At 52.4% G+C, this 15,970-nt stretch overlaps 1 protein-coding gene across 1 annotated transcript; it reads left to right on the top strand.

Moving 5' to 3' along the window:
* The first annotated feature begins 10,897 nt into the window (after positions 1-10,897).
* On the top strand, positions 10,898-12,520 carry LOC127336783 (naringenin,2-oxoglutarate 3-dioxygenase). The gene is made up of 3 exons (XM_051363625.2): positions 10,898-11,376; positions 11,456-11,884; positions 11,970-12,520. The coding sequence occupies exons 1-3, from the start codon at positions 11,014-11,016 to the stop codon at positions 12,273-12,275; spliced, it is 1,098 nt and encodes a 365-aa protein (XP_051219585.1). The 5' UTR covers positions 10,898-11,013; the 3' UTR covers positions 12,276-12,520.
* Positions 12,521-15,970: the final 3,450 nt, after the last annotated feature.

Below are 15,970 nucleotides of genomic sequence, written 5' to 3'. Positions count from 1 at the left end.
TCCAAGAGGTCGACCGACGGCACACCGACGACAAATGGACGGCCGCAAGCAAAGTGGCTGGCGGCTGGGCACCTTCCGACGGCGGCGATCTTAATTTTGTTTGTTTGTAATTAAGAGTTGTAAGTTGTAACATCACTCGTTGTGAACATGCATGGACGCCAGTCACGTTGGTTCGTCTTGAAATTGTTCCCTCCGCGGACTCAAAAGTTGTCAGCCTGTGTCATGTACCGGATCCTAAGAGCAACTCCAACAAAGACGCTTAGACCATCTTCAATCGTGTCCCCCCAAACCGTCTTCTAAAGGGCGCTGAATTGTACGTTTAGAAGATGTGTTTTGTTCGTATCGCGTTTGGGGAACGTCGTTCCCCAGCCGCGCCCCCTAAACTCCCACCCCAAATGAATATTAGTGCATGAAAATAAAAGGTTTCATTCAAATTTGATTATATATTACAAAGTTTGAATGAAAAACGGCTAGATTTCATCTAAACCCTAGCCTACTGACCGTCCGGCGGTGCGTTCGACGGTCCTGCCCCGTCGTCGCCACCCCTCCGCCGCAGCTCCTGCTGCGCGCGCCGCCTCTCCATGCGTAGGGCGGTGACCAGACGCCGTTGCTCCAGCATTGCGTCGTCGCCTGCCCTCCCCTGCTGCGCCGCCTGGAGGGAGAGCTCGACGGCGCGACGAATCTGCGCGTCGTCCTGGAGATTCTTCTCTAGCTCGAAGGACTTGCCGAGCGCTCGTTGCTGATCCGCCGCCTCGTCCGAGTGCGGCCCGTCGTCGTCGGACCCCTCGAAGTCGTGGTCGTCGTCGTCGTCCTCCTCCGCCCCGCCTCCTCTTCCGCCTCCTCCTCCTCCTCCTCCTCCTCCCCCTCCTCCTCCCCTTCCTCCTACATTTGCGCCTCAAGTTGCGCCGCCAACGCATCCGCCCTCACACCCCAGGCCGCCTCTCGCTGCTCACGCTCCTCTGCCGTCTGTCGCTGTTGACGCTCCACCGCTTCCCGCCGCTGCTCCTCGATCACCTCCCACCATTGATGGTACTGGAGCTCCCGCTCCATGCGCTGGCGCTGCTGCTCTGCACACCACCGCTCGGCCATATCCTCCGTCCGACGCCGCCGCGCCTCGTCCTGCGTGGTGGCGTCCAACGCCACAATGCTGTCCGCCAGCGCCGCCTCCTCCCGATGCTGATACCCCCGCTGCTCCATTGCCGCCAGATGATGTCACCGCTCTGCACGAACCCACTAAGACCGGCACCACCGCGACACTTCCTCCACGGTGGCGTCGATGTCAAACTGCGGTGCTTCCGGTGGTGGAGGTGGTGGAGGAGACGACGGTGGAGGGAACTTGCCGGCACCGGGGCGGTTCATCATTGCGCAGTGGTGTTCGAGCGACGAGGGATGTGCTTGTGGCGGAGAGGGGGTGCCGGCGGCTGTGGTGGTTGCCATTGAGTTGGGGGGGGGGGGAGGATTTTATAGACGCCGACATCGGAAGAAAGCGAAGGCCAGAAGCGGCGGGAAGAAAGCACGGGAACGCGCGGTGGCGTGCGAACGCCGGCGACGCGTGAAGGCTGCACAACACCGACGAGACGTCTCGCCTTCCCCTCCATCACCATTAAGGCAAAGCTGCGACGCTTCGGTCGTGTGTCACTGCGCGCGAATAACTTCCGTCCCGAGGTAGGCGACGGTTAGGTCCAAACTTGAATGTGCCGCTGACACGTCGGTCTCGCCATGCCTCGCCTGGCTTTTCATTGTGTCCGGCGTGCCCGGAGCGTCCCCTGTGGGGCGGGGACGGGCTCGGGGCGCCGGACACCGTATCGGGGCACGCAGGACAAAAATAGGCTTTGGGGGATGCGGCTGGGAACGTTTTTTGGTCCGGCGCGCCCAAATTCTTTTGGGGGACGGTTTGGGGGATGCGACTGGAGATGCTCCACCAGCGCTCCCAATAGAGCTCCCAATAGCTTTATTGGGATCCTAGTGAGAGAAAGCGCTCACACCGGCGCTCCCCAAAAAGCGCCGGCATGTTAAGGAGCTCTATAAAAATGTCGGCACTCCCGAAAGGATGCCTGTGCAAAGGGCTTCGATTGGGGGCACCGGCACCAAATTTCTGCACAAAAGATACTAACGAACCACATCCCCCATGCGCTGTACTGACGCCCCTGTCGGCACCTATTTGGGGGCACCGGTGGAGATGCTCTTAGTGGGTTGCGCGCTAAAATAACTGCTAATTTGTAGCAGGGAGCCCACGCACACCGTTCTACAACCGCAAGGCGGCATAGAAGGCCAGGAAGAAGAGTTCGAAGAAGGAGGACCGCCTCCGGGCCAACAAGGCTGCAATGCGGGCCTTCATCGAGGCGCAGATGGCTTGTCCACAGATGATCTCCGACAACGACCCCCGTTGAGCTGATCAGTTCTTGTCGACTCCGGTGTTGACCACGACACCGAACTCGTCCGATGTCGAGCTTTTAGATTAGGTTTATTTTTATTTGCACTAATTTGTAAAATATGAACTATCTCTATTTTCTATTGTATCTAAACTAGTTTTATCCTATTTTCTAGATCTTGTTATGTGACATTTCTTTGCAAAATCGAGTTTGCAGCGATGCATTTTAGCGCGCCTGGTGGGGACAATTTTAGCCATTTTTGACGCGCATTTTTTTGCACTTTTGGTGGAGGAGAAACCGACGCTAAGAGCATCTCTACAGAGTCTGTAAAAGTGTAAACTGGAAAACTCGAGTTCAATCTTCCCAAAACGTGTTTACGGATCGCAAAATGGCTGACGCAAAACATACTCTATAAACTAAAACTGAAAAATATAATATTCGAAAAGTCATCATTTTCTTCACAAGAATTGTCCGCGCCGCTGCTAAGATCTCCCCGCGCGGCCGCTGCTCGCGCCCCTAGCTAGGCCTTCCCTAAGAGCCCACCGCCCGCACCCCAGCACATGCTGCCACCTAGCTAGCAAGCTTAATCGGAACAGTAGCACCACCCAGCTACCTAGCTAGTTAGCTCACATGTAAGATTAGCTCGCATGCAGTCTCGCTCTCGCCAGAATGTGCATGTGTATGCATTCGCTATGCTGCTTGCGTGCACCGCGCCGCTCGCTGGAATTAGTCTATATCGAGAAGATTCGTCGGGAATTAACATAGACATGGTTGTAATTGAAGCAGACTGACAGGATGTTTGATCGACGGTGCACAATTTTAGCAAAGCAGCCAGAAATCGGCAGCTGTAGGCGGTTATACGGACGGCAGCACTGAAGGAGTGGTGAGAAATCCGTTCAGTTTTGGGCCTGTAAACCGCCATTCAGTTTATATTAATAGAGATCGAGTGTGAAATTTTTTGGTCCCGGCCTGAAAATATTTTTTGGACCGGGCTATGAGTTCAGTCTTTATTCTGCATCAGTTTCAACCTGAATCCGTAAATTACCGTAAAAATACAGTTCTAAGGTGATTTTGTTGTCGTCAGAAATCCACCGGCGGGCAGCGACGGGCAACACCGTAGAGCCGGGAACAACCTAGAGCTGCGGCTGGCTGAGGTCCCTCCGAGCGACGGCCCGCAAAGCCTTCTGGTCACACGTCCGATGCTGATGCAAGGGCGTGCCACCTGACCTATACCTGGTCAGGAAGGTGATGGAGATGCCTCGCTTAGTTTCCTGCATGGCATACACGTAAACATTAAATACGAGCCTCGATCGGCTCTCAGGTTATCCTGTGAATCGGCTCAAGGAGCCGATCCACCCATGATTCGTACGGGGTGCACGAATATATGGTGGTCCTGCTTGATCAAGATAAAGCTAATTAGATCTACGACGATTTAGGGTTTTCACCGCATAATCGGATCATCCTACTCCAGGTTGGGCCTCGTGGCCACGCACGGTGATCGTAAGCCGATCCTAAACAAGGCCTAAAAACCAACACGAAGTTGATCCCCGGAACATCCTGTTTAGGACTAGCGAACGACACCCTACGTGCCGCTGGATCCTCCCCCCCTTTGTAAGGCCTAACTATTGCAGATATTAAACTAATCCTTGTAGAACAAGGAGCAATCGTAACGGATCAGATCTACTAAATAACGATCAAGCGGGGTGCCGCCCCCACACCTAAGATAGGTGTGAGGGCGGCTAGACATGCAAGGGTTGCACTACGATAGCATGTTACGCGAAGAACTATGCTAACCCTAACATATCTATGATAACTACGTTGCTCGCCATCAACAAGGCTTCGGATCTGAGCAACGCATGAACAACGTGGAGCTTGTGCTGCCTAGATCGCAAGATGCGATCTAGGCAGCATGTCGCTTACCGATAGAAACCCTCGAGACGAAGGAGTTGGCGATGCACCGAGATTGATTTGTTTGGTTGAACGTTTGTTGTTTATTCCATAAACCCTAGATACATATTTATAGTCCAGGGGACTTTCTAACGTGGGAATAATCCCCACCGTGCACGATACAAACTCTAACTTTTAATCTAAGATACAATCTACCATAATTAAAGATACACGGGCAATCCAGCCCAAACCCCTCGTGCAAGGCCGCTTCAGAGATCTTCTACGTGTAATCTTCCAAGCCCATCTCTCTTACGGCCCACCTCCTGATTTGGCCAAAATCTGGTGATAACACATGCCCCCCTGGTTTTGGCAATGATAATTCCAAAACCACTGTGTTTTTCCTCTGAAGGGTCATGTCGTGGCAGAGCAGAGCCGTTGCAGTATCCGTTATCATTATGCCCTGTCTTCTCAGCTTCTCTGCAAAATTCGATAGCTCTGGCGTCATCTCCTCGGAAACTGTAATGGCATTAAATTTCCACCAGGCTTCCCATTATTTAACTGTGCCGATCGATTAGCCCTCTTCATCACCTTCCTCTGTTCTAGCTATCGGCACCAAAAAAACCCCCTCCTCCTGTAGCAATGTCTTCCTCTTCCTCTTCCCTCTCAGGCCTCCCCCTCCAATCCTCGCCGAAGAGGAAGAACGAGGACGACCTTCACTCCGAGGTGAACCCCCTCTCCTCCGACAATGAGAAGAAAAAAGGAGAAGTAGCGAAGGCCAAGGCATCCCCCTCCGCCAAGCTCCTGCCGAAGAAGCGCTCCCGCATGTGGGCGGACAGCGAAGACGAAGATGACGACGAAGAAGGAGAAGAGGAGGAGGAAGATGAATCTTCCTCTTCCGCTGGGTACCCGCCGACGAAACGCTTCTGCTCTTGGGCGGACAGCGAGGATGATGATGATGACGAGGAAGATGAAGCTCCGACCAAAGGCTGGGGCAGCAGCGACGAGGAGCTTCCTGGGAGCAGCGCCGACGACATCGACGGCGGTGATGACGAGGACAGCGACGACTAGTAGAATAGGACTAGTAGTAGCGATTGCACTAGGCACCGGATCCCTCTTTTGAGAGCCATCGGCTCTTTCTTGTAAAGCCGCTCCTTTGAATTAATGAAATTGTTCTTTCAATTCATCCTTCAATTACTCCAATTTCATTCCTTCCTTTGTTATGCCAAGACCGATAGCAACGTATCGGATTTCTTCTCTTTTGGACGCCCGTGAAGCCGGACTCACATGCCGATTAGCCCGTTGGTCAAGCACTTCCCAATTTCAGACTGCGATTTGACCATAATTTTCCGCAATCCCTTAGCCGATGACTACTCATCGGCTATTTTGAGAATCCAGTCCCTTTCAGGACGGTCCAAAACCTGTAAAAGCCAACGGCCTCTTTTCCCGATTCCTCTCCATAGCTTCAGTAGTCCTCCTCCGCAACACCTTACTACTTCAGAGAAGATCATAATGCAGGGCCAGTCGATGTGACTCCAATCGGCTCCCAAATCGGAAGCATCTACCAAGTTAATCGCCCCGAGCCTTAATCAAGGCGAGAATACCGGCGAGGATGCACGGGTCGCTGATCAGCTTTCTTCTGCGAACGTCGGTGTTAATGTAAACTTTGAGCATATAGCCGGTAGGTCTTGGTCTTGTGTAACTGTACTAGAGTCGATGGCTGCGCATCGGCTTCGCTTCTTGCGCAATTTTTTTTATTTGGCCGATTTTTCTTAATCGGCCCCCAATGTTTCACTGCACGCATGTTTACACACGCTTATCTGCACATGTTCATCTGACTGTATGCCCCCCGAGCCGAATCTGCCAAATGACTGCAGATATCGGCTTCTATGGTTAGCCAGGGCACTGCACTTGCACGTCAGCTCCGTAAGGATTCGTGCTGACTTTCATCTACCGACGTGGCCGCTGCCCCGTGGATCAATGCTGAACACAAGCAGAACACGTGGTGAAGATAATTTTGGCCGAGTGCTGGACTCGGCCTCCATCTCCAGTGGAGCGTTAGTGAAGGTTACGTAATGGTTCCTTCATAATTTTTGGGGCCGGTCACAAGGATCAGCCTCACCCCGTTTGCTCATTGGTTTAATCTTGCTACTCGGTCAGGCTGGATAAAACCAGCCCAACCTCTCGACTTGATGCGCCTGCATCGTCCACCTTGAGTGCATCGTAGAATCGTGGAGCACTAAGCTCCGTCGGAAGGACGAGCACCATGTTTGTGCCAGCCGATGTTTCATCATCGGCTTTCCTTTGCTTGGGGCGCCACTCCATTTTCCGTGGACGACCCTCTTCATCCAGGGTTCGCTGAACCTTTGCAGCCAGATCAGGTCGTGCCTTCCTTAAAGTATGCAGGTATAACCTTTCGGCTTCCTCCAGGCCGCGCAATCGCTGAATCCTGCGCTTTTGTGAACGGCTGAGGCCGTCGAGCACCACCTTGGACGGTGGTACTGTCTTCTTCTTCTTCTTGCCCTCGTCTTCGGAATCCTCGAGATCTGCCCAAACGAGGGACTCGGCGCGTTTGCTGCGTGGCGGGAGAGGCCCTAAGCGCTTGAACACAGACACGTTGGCTGCCTCCTTCTTCTTCTGGTTGCATTCTGGGCAATTGCCGATTGTGGGCAATCGGCTCATTCCTGAATCCCAGCAGTGTCTGAAGAAGGGGCAGTCCCAATGCCTGGCGTTGTCATCTTGCTCCCTTGATTTTTCTATGGCACGGCGCTCGTGCTCCTCCTCCTCATGATCATGCCGACGATATCTTCTGGCTTCTCTAGCCAGACGATCTCCTTCATCATCATAGCTGGACCGTCGGCGTTGGTCATACTGACTTACATACTTGTTGAGGAGGTGATCAGAGAGGGGTCGCTGATATCTTATGTTCTTCACCTCTCCCCCTGTGACATAGCGCTTGCCATCATGATGGAGCCGATCGCGTGGAGCGGCCTCCTCTGTGTCCTTGCTACGAGAGCAGCTGCCCTCGTCTCCATCTTTGCCAGAGTGGTGCCCAGGTCCTACCATGTTGATGCTGAACGAGGATCCTGGCAGGCAACCTTCAGGGTAAGTGCACTCCACCATGTTAACGGCGGGAAAGGGCTGGGTGTCGACCTTCATGGCGTACTGGTTGAAAATTAGACGCCCTTTTTCTATCGCCGCTTGGATGTGCTGACGCCATACCCTGCAGTCGTTGGTGGCATGGGATAGCGAGTTGTGCCATTTGCAGTATGGCTTTCCGTTCAGCTCTTGCACCGTGGGGAATTTGAGACCTTCAGGAATCGTCAACTGTTTCTCCTTGAGCAGGAGGTCGAAGATTTGCTCAGTCTTGGCCACTGCTACCTCTTGGTCTCCCGCATGAACTCCGTCTTCCTCTGCATCGACCAGGACTACTGCACGCTTGAACTTGTCTTGGTACAGGTCCGGGTGGCGCTGTTCATATGCCGATAGTTTCTGAACCATGTGCGCCAGTGAGGGATAATCTGCTTGGGAGGCCATGTCCTTGAGCTGTGTTGCAAGGCCTGCTACGCCAACTCGATCGCTTCTTTTTCGATTATACGAACCGAATAACATCGGTTCCTAAGATTCCCGAAGCGCCGGATGTATTCTCATCACGGTTCTCAGCGCTTCGACGCAATTGTGCTAGATCGGCAATGCCAGACTCGGAAGCCTCTGAATGGTACTGCATATGGAACTGCTCTTCCAACTGCTTCCAAGTCCGGATGGAGTCTGGTGGCAAAGAGGTATACCATCCGAAAGCCGATCCCGTGAGGGACTGTGAGAAGAGCCTCACGCGTAGTTGATCCGACACTGAAGCCGGTCCTAGTTGCGCCAAATATCGGCCGACGTGCTCGATGGAGCTGGAACCATCTGATCCACTGAATTTGGAGAAATCAGGGAGCCGATATTTGGGTGGTAGCGGGATCATCTCGTAGTCGTCGGGGTACGGCTTGGAATAGCCGATTGCCCTCCTTTTCGGCACCATGCCGGGTGGTCTCTCGATATGGTGCGATCGATCCATTGTCTTTGGCTGCGGGAGTTGAATTCTGAAGATTCGCCGGGGTGGCGTACTTAGCCAGCCATGTTTGCTTTTCCAGCTCCCGAGCCAACTACGGGAGCTGAGCTCTGGGGGTTCGTCGGGGTGGCGTACTTAGTTAGCCACGTCTGCTTCTCAAGCTCTGTCGCTGACGTCCCTCCTGTTTTCCCAGAAGTCCCTGATGTTGTGGCCTGGTTTGTGAGTGCCCAGTTGCCACAATCTGGCACATACGTGCACGTGTACCCGTGAGGGATCTCCTTAGGCGCCTCGGGCAAGAACTGGTAGTCACTAGGGTCACCACCGATCTTGTAGACGACGAATGCCGGTGTAGCCGGCACTTCTGGTGCTGCCAACGCATATGGCAGCGGTGGACGGGACTGGAGTGGCAACTCTCCTTGATGCGTCCCGAGAGCTGGTCCTGACGGCGAGTACTGGTGCCTCATGATCTCCTGGATCACGCGAAGAGCGACACGCTCCAACGTGTTGACCAGGTTCTCAGAGTGGCGGTGTAGCGAGTGAGCCACCAAGTAGTTGATCTCCTGCCGCAGGGACCTGGTGCGTTCCTCCGACGGGGCAGAGAGGTCTATCCCATCGAGTGCACCTTGCGGTGAGAACCCCTTCCATCTGATGCCATGTGAACGGGTTCTCTGAAAAGAGCCGATGAGGTCGGCTTCGAGGGTGACTTTGATCTCGTCATACCTCTTCTTGAGCTCGTCGGGCAGCTCCTCGTAGGTGACTGGCGTGCCGTCCGCCATCTCGGATGTAGATGGCGATGTGGTTGATGTAGAAGCTTGTCCCACCGGGCGTGCCAGAATGTGTTGTCGTCAGAAACCCACCGGCGGGCAGCGACGGGCAACACCGTAGAGCCGGGAACAACCTAGGGCTGCGGCTGGCCGAGGTCCCTCCGAGCGACGGCCCGCAAAGCCTTCTGGTCACACGTCCGATGCTGATGCAAGGGCGTGCCACCTGACCTATACCTGGTCAGGAAGGTGATGGAGATGCCTCGCTTAGTTTCCTGCATGGCATACACGTAAACATTAAATACGAGCCTCGATCGGCTCTCAGGTTATCCTGTGAATCGGCTCAAGGAGCCGATCCACCCATGATTCGTACGGGGTGCACGAATATATGGTGGTCCTGCTTGATCAAGATAAAGCTAATTAGATCTACGACGATTTAGGGTTTTCACCGCATAATCGGATCATCCTACTCCAGGTTGGGCCTCGCGGCCACGCACGGTGATCGTAAGCCGATCCTAAACAAGGCCTAAAAACCAACACGAAGTTGATCCCCGGAACATCCTGTTTAGGACTAGCGAACGACACCCTACGTGCCGCTGGATCCTCCCCCCTTTGTAAGGCCTAACTATTGCAGATATTAAACTAATCCTTGTAGAACAAGGAGCAATCGTAACGGATCAGATCTACTAAATAACGATCAAGCGGGGTGCCGCCCCCACACCTAAGATAGGTGTGAGGGCGGCTAGACATGCAAGGGTTGCACTACGATAGCATGTTACGCGAAGAACTATGCTAACCCTAACATATCTATGATAACTACGTTGCTCGCCATCAACAAGGCTTTAGTACGAGCAACGCATGAACAACGTGGAGCTTGTGCTGCCTAGATCGCAAGATGCGATCTAGGCAGCATGTCGCTTACCGATAGAAACCCTCGAGACGAAGGAGTTGGCGATGCGCCGAGATTGATTTGTTTGGTTGAACGTTTGTTGTTTATTCCATAAACCCTAGATACATATTTATAGTCCAGGGGACTTTCTAACGTGGAAATAATCCACACCGTGCACGATACAAACTCTAACTTTTAATCTAAGATACAATCTACCATAATTAAAGATACACGGGCAATCCAGCCCAAACCCCTCGTGCAAGGCCGCTTCAGAGATCTTCTACGTGTAATCTTCCAAGCCCATCTCTCTTACGGCCCACCTCCTGATTTGGCCAAAATCTGGTGATAACAGATTTACGGACTCTGTTAGAGTTGCTCTAAAAAACTGTTTTAGCGCCGCGATACAACGGCTCCTTTGAAGTACACCTGAGTATTCCTCGGGCCGGGCCCGAAAAAGTCCGAATCTAAATTCCCAGGCCCGAGCCCGGCCTAACCTTCGGGCTTACGTATCGGGCCCAAACCCGGTCCGAATAGAGAAAAGCCTGCCCCGACCCGAACTAAGCTAGAATCACGTTTTCTGCAAGCCCGAGCCCGGCCTGACGTTTGGGATCCAAAATCAGGCCCGAACCCGGCCCGACATGCAAGCCCGACCCAGCGTGGCCCGGGATTTCCGGGCCGGGCCAGGCTGCCCATGCCCAGCTGTACTTTGGAGATGAGGTGAGTGGAACCACGTAGCCCTCATGGATGCGGCCGGGTAGTTGCGCAACTAACCAGAGTAGCGGAGGGCGACTCCCTTTGGCAGCAAGTAGATGCGCACGCAAAGACCACAACCACGCATATCATGGCCGGTGCGAGTTAGCTGCGCGCGCGAGCTAGCTACACGTCGCGTCTTCCGCTCAAACTTCCGAGCCCCTCCAATATATATACCGGCCGCGTGCATCCAACGTCCCACAGACCACAACAATCCACGGCTCAGCACTCGGACGAACCAGACAAACGACTCCAACGCACCGACGACACACCCTGCACTTCACGGGTCGATCGGATCGGAGGATGGCGCCGGTGGTGGAGAGAGCGCCCTTCCTGCCGACGGGGGAGGCCACGCTGCGGCCGTCCTTCGTGCGGGACGAGGACGAGCGGCCCAAGGTGGCGCACGACCGCTTCAGCGACGAGGTGCCCGTCATCTCGCTCCACGGCATCGACGACGCGCGGAGGACCGAGATCCGGGACCGCGTGGCGGCGGCGTGCGAGGGGTGGGGCATCTTCCAGGTCGTCGACCACGGCGTCGACGCCGCGCTCATTGCCGAGATGGCCAGGCTCTCGCGCGACTTCTTCGCGCTCCCCGCCGAGGACAAGCTCCGCTACGACATGTCCGGCGGCAAGAAGGGCGGATTCATCGTCTCCAGCCACCTCCAGGTAGGTACACCATGCAGATGCATGCCACGAAGAAAGAGATCAGTTAGAAGCTAACTGCTGCGTCCGTGCGCGCGTGCAGGGCGAGACGGTCCAGGACTGGCGGGAGATCGTGACCTACTTCTCGTACCCGGTCAAGGCGCGGGACTACGGGCGGTGGCCGGACAAGCCGGCGGGGTGGCGCGCGGTGGTGGAGCAGTACAGCGAGCGGCTCATGGCGCTGTCCTGCAAGCTGCTGGGGGTGCTCTCGGAGGCCATGGGCCTGGAGACGGAGGCCCTGTCCAAGGCGTGCGTGGACATGGACCAGAAGGTGGTGGTCAACTTCTACCCCAAGTGCCCCCAGCCCGACCTCACCCTCGGCCTCAAGCGCCACACCGACCCCGGCACCATCACCCTGCTCCTCCAGGACCTGGTCGGCGGACTCCAGGCCACCCGCGACGGCGGCAACACCTGGATCACCGTACAGCCCATCGCCGGCGCATTCGTCGTCAACCTCGGCGACCACGGCCACGTCAGTACTCTCTTCTTTCTTGCTACTATCATCGATCACCAATTGATTCGACACTGAAAATAACTGTTTCGTCGTGGTGGTGTAGTACTTGAGCAACGGGAGGTTTAAGAACGCGGACCACCAGGCGGTGGTGAACGGGGAGAGCAGCAGGCTGTCCATCGCCACGTTCCAGAACCCGGCGCCCGACGCCAAGGTGTGGCCGCTGGCGGTGAGGGAGGGGGAGGACACCATCCTGGAGGAGCCCATCACCTTCACCGAGATGTACCGCCGCAAGATGGCGCGCGACCTCGAGCTCGCCAAGCGCAAGAAGCAGGCCAAGGCCGATCAGCTCAAGCAGCAGCTGCAGCAGGAGGCCGCGCCCACCAAGCCACTCAACCAGATTCTTGCCTAGATTCCATGCCGATTCATTCATGCGTGATATATATGTACTATATCGTATTAAAATAACTAATTATCTCTATCTATAAATGTGTGTAATTAAGAGATGAGTAATTATCTATATACACATTTGTCTGCGAGGAGCGAGCTGGACCTGTAATAACATGTAGCATTTCCTACGTGGAACCGATCAGCTGATTGGAGCTGTCACATGAGTTTGCTGTGTGCAGAAATTGAACGTATTCGGTACTGCTTTCACATTCTTTTCTTGGAAACGTTTAATTCAGCCATGGCGGCTACATTTTTTTCCTTTTCATTATTTTAACAGGGAATGTCGGCTACATTCTTTTCGTGTTCCCAAGTTCTCCATGAGTCGAGTACTTCACATAACACAATTACACAATGACTAATGTTGATTATGCATCACTGCTTGCACTACCGGGAAAAGCGGCTACCCGTTTTAAGACACTAGTGGAGACAGGACATTCAGTCCCGGTCCGTAAGGGTCTTTAATCTCGATTCCCCAACCGCGACCAAATAAGCGGGACTAGAGGTGCAACCTTTAGTCCCGGTCTTGCTACCAGCCGGGACCAATGTTCCTCCACGTAGTGGCCGCGGAGCGGGCTGGAGCCAACAGCTGTAGTCCCGACTCGTAACACGGACCGCGACTAAATAGTCTCTGCAGCGGCAGAAATTAGGACACTTTCTGTGTCGCGGCAGGAGTTCGTTTTGTTGTGTTAGGGTTTAGGGTTAGGGCTGCCGCGGCAGGAATTTGGACACTTTATGTGCCGCGGCAGGAGTTGTGTTAGGAGTTCATTTCAACATAGTTTTCGTATATTTCTACGCGTATAGGTTCGTACATATAAATATATAAGATAACTTGTCTTACAATATCGATCGAGCATATATATATATAGAAAATTACATGGAGATCCCAACATTACCGGGACTAGAGCTCGTCTATTCGATTACACGCAACCGACATCAGTAATAGTCCCTAGCTACACTAAATCTTCCTTTCTCCTCTATAGCTTCCTCCCTAAAAACCTGCTAGCTCATCTGCAACAGCAGTTGTGCGTTCCTCTGGTGTGGACCTCCTCGCATGGCGTCGAACTATATAAGTAAAGGAGATCAATATGAATATCAATCATGATAATAAAAATGATGGTAATAAAATAATGTTGTGAATGTATTGCTTACGTTGTATCTTAAATCTTTGTGCTCAGAGGTAAACGTGCGAATAAACTCACAAACAAAGTATCCACATAGCTGTTCCCCGGTGGCTGCTGGTCGTACTTTAAGAGAATAGAATTTAACCAAATTCTAATATAGCATGCATCATAATTATATTTAAAATAGTAGTAAAGAGATGCAGGACCCTATCTTGTACTACTTAACGGAGCACTCCAAAATGTCAACTTCTCATGAGAGATACCGGCAGTCTCGGACTTGAACCGCTTCCAAACTCTGCCCGGCAAGGAAAATGAATTGCTAAGTTATTCATTACTTGATATCTCAGAAAATCATCGAAAGGCACCGACATAGCGCAAGAGAATGATTGAAATTACCTTTGGATCATGTCTTGCATGCTTTGGAAGTCTTCCAAATTTTTCGTTAATGGGTCATAGACATCAACTCTTCCATTATCAATTTGAATGTCTAGAAGAATCCGGTGGAAGTTGTACATGTATATAAATATGTCAGTAACTCATCAGTTAAACTTGTGAGTGAATGGATACAATTGAGTTAGATCGTCACTTGAAGTTGTAAGGAAACAATATATGGTCACAGTAATTTTGATCCTTTAGAAACCTTAGAAGGTTTCCCTCCGTCTCCTTGGGAATAATAGTTAGCGTACATATATGTACTTTATCTAGGTCAATGAACACGACATTTAGGATGCCCTTTCTTTTACAGACCAGGATCTTCAATCTTCATAATAGAGTACAAAAGGATATATATAGTGAGGATAATTACATGCAATGAACTGAACAACTTATATGTAGACAACGAATTGAACAACTTACGGACAATATCAACTCATGAGAGATTTGTCGAGGGCTTCCAAATTGTACATCTGCAAGAGTTCGTCAAACCCGACATGGATCTCTTCCTATCGGCCGGCGTAGTACTCCTCTAGGACACGGAGCACGATCATTATTTTCCCATTCTTTGCGGCAGTCAGGTACCATGCATGCAAGTAATGCATATGTGTTGGCAGTTCTTGCAACCTCTCATTGCTGACAAGAGCTTCCCCAATGACAAATATAGGCTTTGGTACTACAATAGCCTTGGGAAACGACTCGTCTTGGGAAGCCATAACATCTTCAACACTCATACCCCATTCAACCACCCACTTCTTTGCTACTTCCATATTTTGCTACTGCACCAGGGGGGACTTGTCCGGATAACACCTTGAGTGATGGGATTGATTGTTTGGCCAGTTCTCCGAGCTGGGGAACGTCTGTTGTTTTCTCGCTTGCACTTTTCTTTGATTTTCTCCCACTTGCACTGCTAGTTTATTTGCTCCATTTCGCCTTCTGCATTGTGCGTTCATAGTCATCAGGTTTATGGTGCAAGTCATATTGCGATGGCAGGGTTAGAAAGTAATTTGCATATTTTATCTGCTTGTCGGTGTATACTGGGGGGGGGGGGGGGGGGCTCGAGTTTCTTCTTTCTCTTCTGCGCCTCATAATGTTCCTTTGCGATCCCGTCGGTCTCCTCGTTGGTAAGATCGTAAGGTCTGATAGGAAGATTCTTATGAGGTACCTTTGGGAGGAGCGACAGTTTTCGCTTTGGGGGGCGGTTAGAACTCATCGACGGAGCGTTGGTGACTGACATAGGCATCCCCAATGGGCCTGCCAAAGATAGTACCCGGGGTTTACTGAAGGCCCACGACCCGAAGAATAAGAAGAATCGGAAGCCCATGTTGATATTAAGGAAAGCTAGAGTTGTATTAGGAGATGATGTTTGTAATCTTGCGGGATGGGTTGGAAACCCTCCCGGACTCTGTAACTTGTACAATATGAATCCCTCGACTCCACCTCCTATATAAGGGGGAGTCGAGGGACAAAGAGAGCATCGAGTCATTGTTTCTCAAACCCTAGTTTTCATAATCGTCGAGTACTTTTCGGCTGAAACCTTCGAGATCTACTTGCCCTCTACTTCCAACTAAACCCTAGTCTACAACTCGTAGGCATTGACAAGTTAATCCCTTGTCAATTGGCGCCGTCTGTGGGGATTAGAGGCGTCAAGGATCTGATCTCGATGGCACGTTCAAGATCGTCGACTTCATCAACTGCAAGCAACGCGATGGATCGAGGTAAACAGATCGCAACTGGTCCTGTCGATTTTGTTCCTCACCCGCCCTCCCGTTTGGATGCATATGCGTATCTGGAGGAGCCTATGGAGATGACGTTCGGAAGATTCCACTTTCGCGTCGAGAAAGAGGGAGCGTATCGTCTCGAAATTCCGATCTCGTCGGGATTATCGGCGGTCGATTCCGATTTTTCAAGCTCAACATCGTCAATCAAGTCAGGCGAAGAGGAGACTTCATCGCCACGCTTCATCAGCACCAGGGCAAGCAAAAAGCTCGCCAAGATCTTCAGCGACATGTCCTTCGAGTCATCCGCGGACTCCTATATAAGCGATGACTCGAGCAGTGTCGACAGCTTCAACTTCATCGACAAATCCATCACAGTGGGCAAG

The sequence above is a fragment of the Lolium perenne genome, chromosome 2 (assembly GCF_019359855.2).
Source record: "Lolium perenne isolate Kyuss_39 chromosome 2, Kyuss_2.0, whole genome shotgun sequence".
In the NCBI taxonomy this organism is placed as follows: Eukaryota; Viridiplantae; Streptophyta; class Magnoliopsida; order Poales; family Poaceae; genus Lolium; species Lolium perenne.
The sequence above is the reverse complement of the archived record's forward strand: the minus strand, read 5'-3'. Positions and strand labels throughout refer to the sequence as shown.

Coding starts and splice junctions, on each gene's coding strand:
- LOC127336783 (XM_051363625.2), top strand. CDS start 11,014: ATGGCGCCGGTGGTGGAGAGAGCGCCCTTCCTGCCGACGGGGGAGGCC. Junction 11,377..11,455: donor TCGTCTCCAGCCACCTCCAG/GTAGGTACACCA, acceptor GCGCGCGTGCAG/GGCGAGACGGTCCAGGACTG. Junction 11,885..11,969: donor ACCTCGGCGACCACGGCCAC/GTCAGTACTCTC, acceptor GTGGTGGTGTAG/TACTTGAGCAACGGGAGGTT.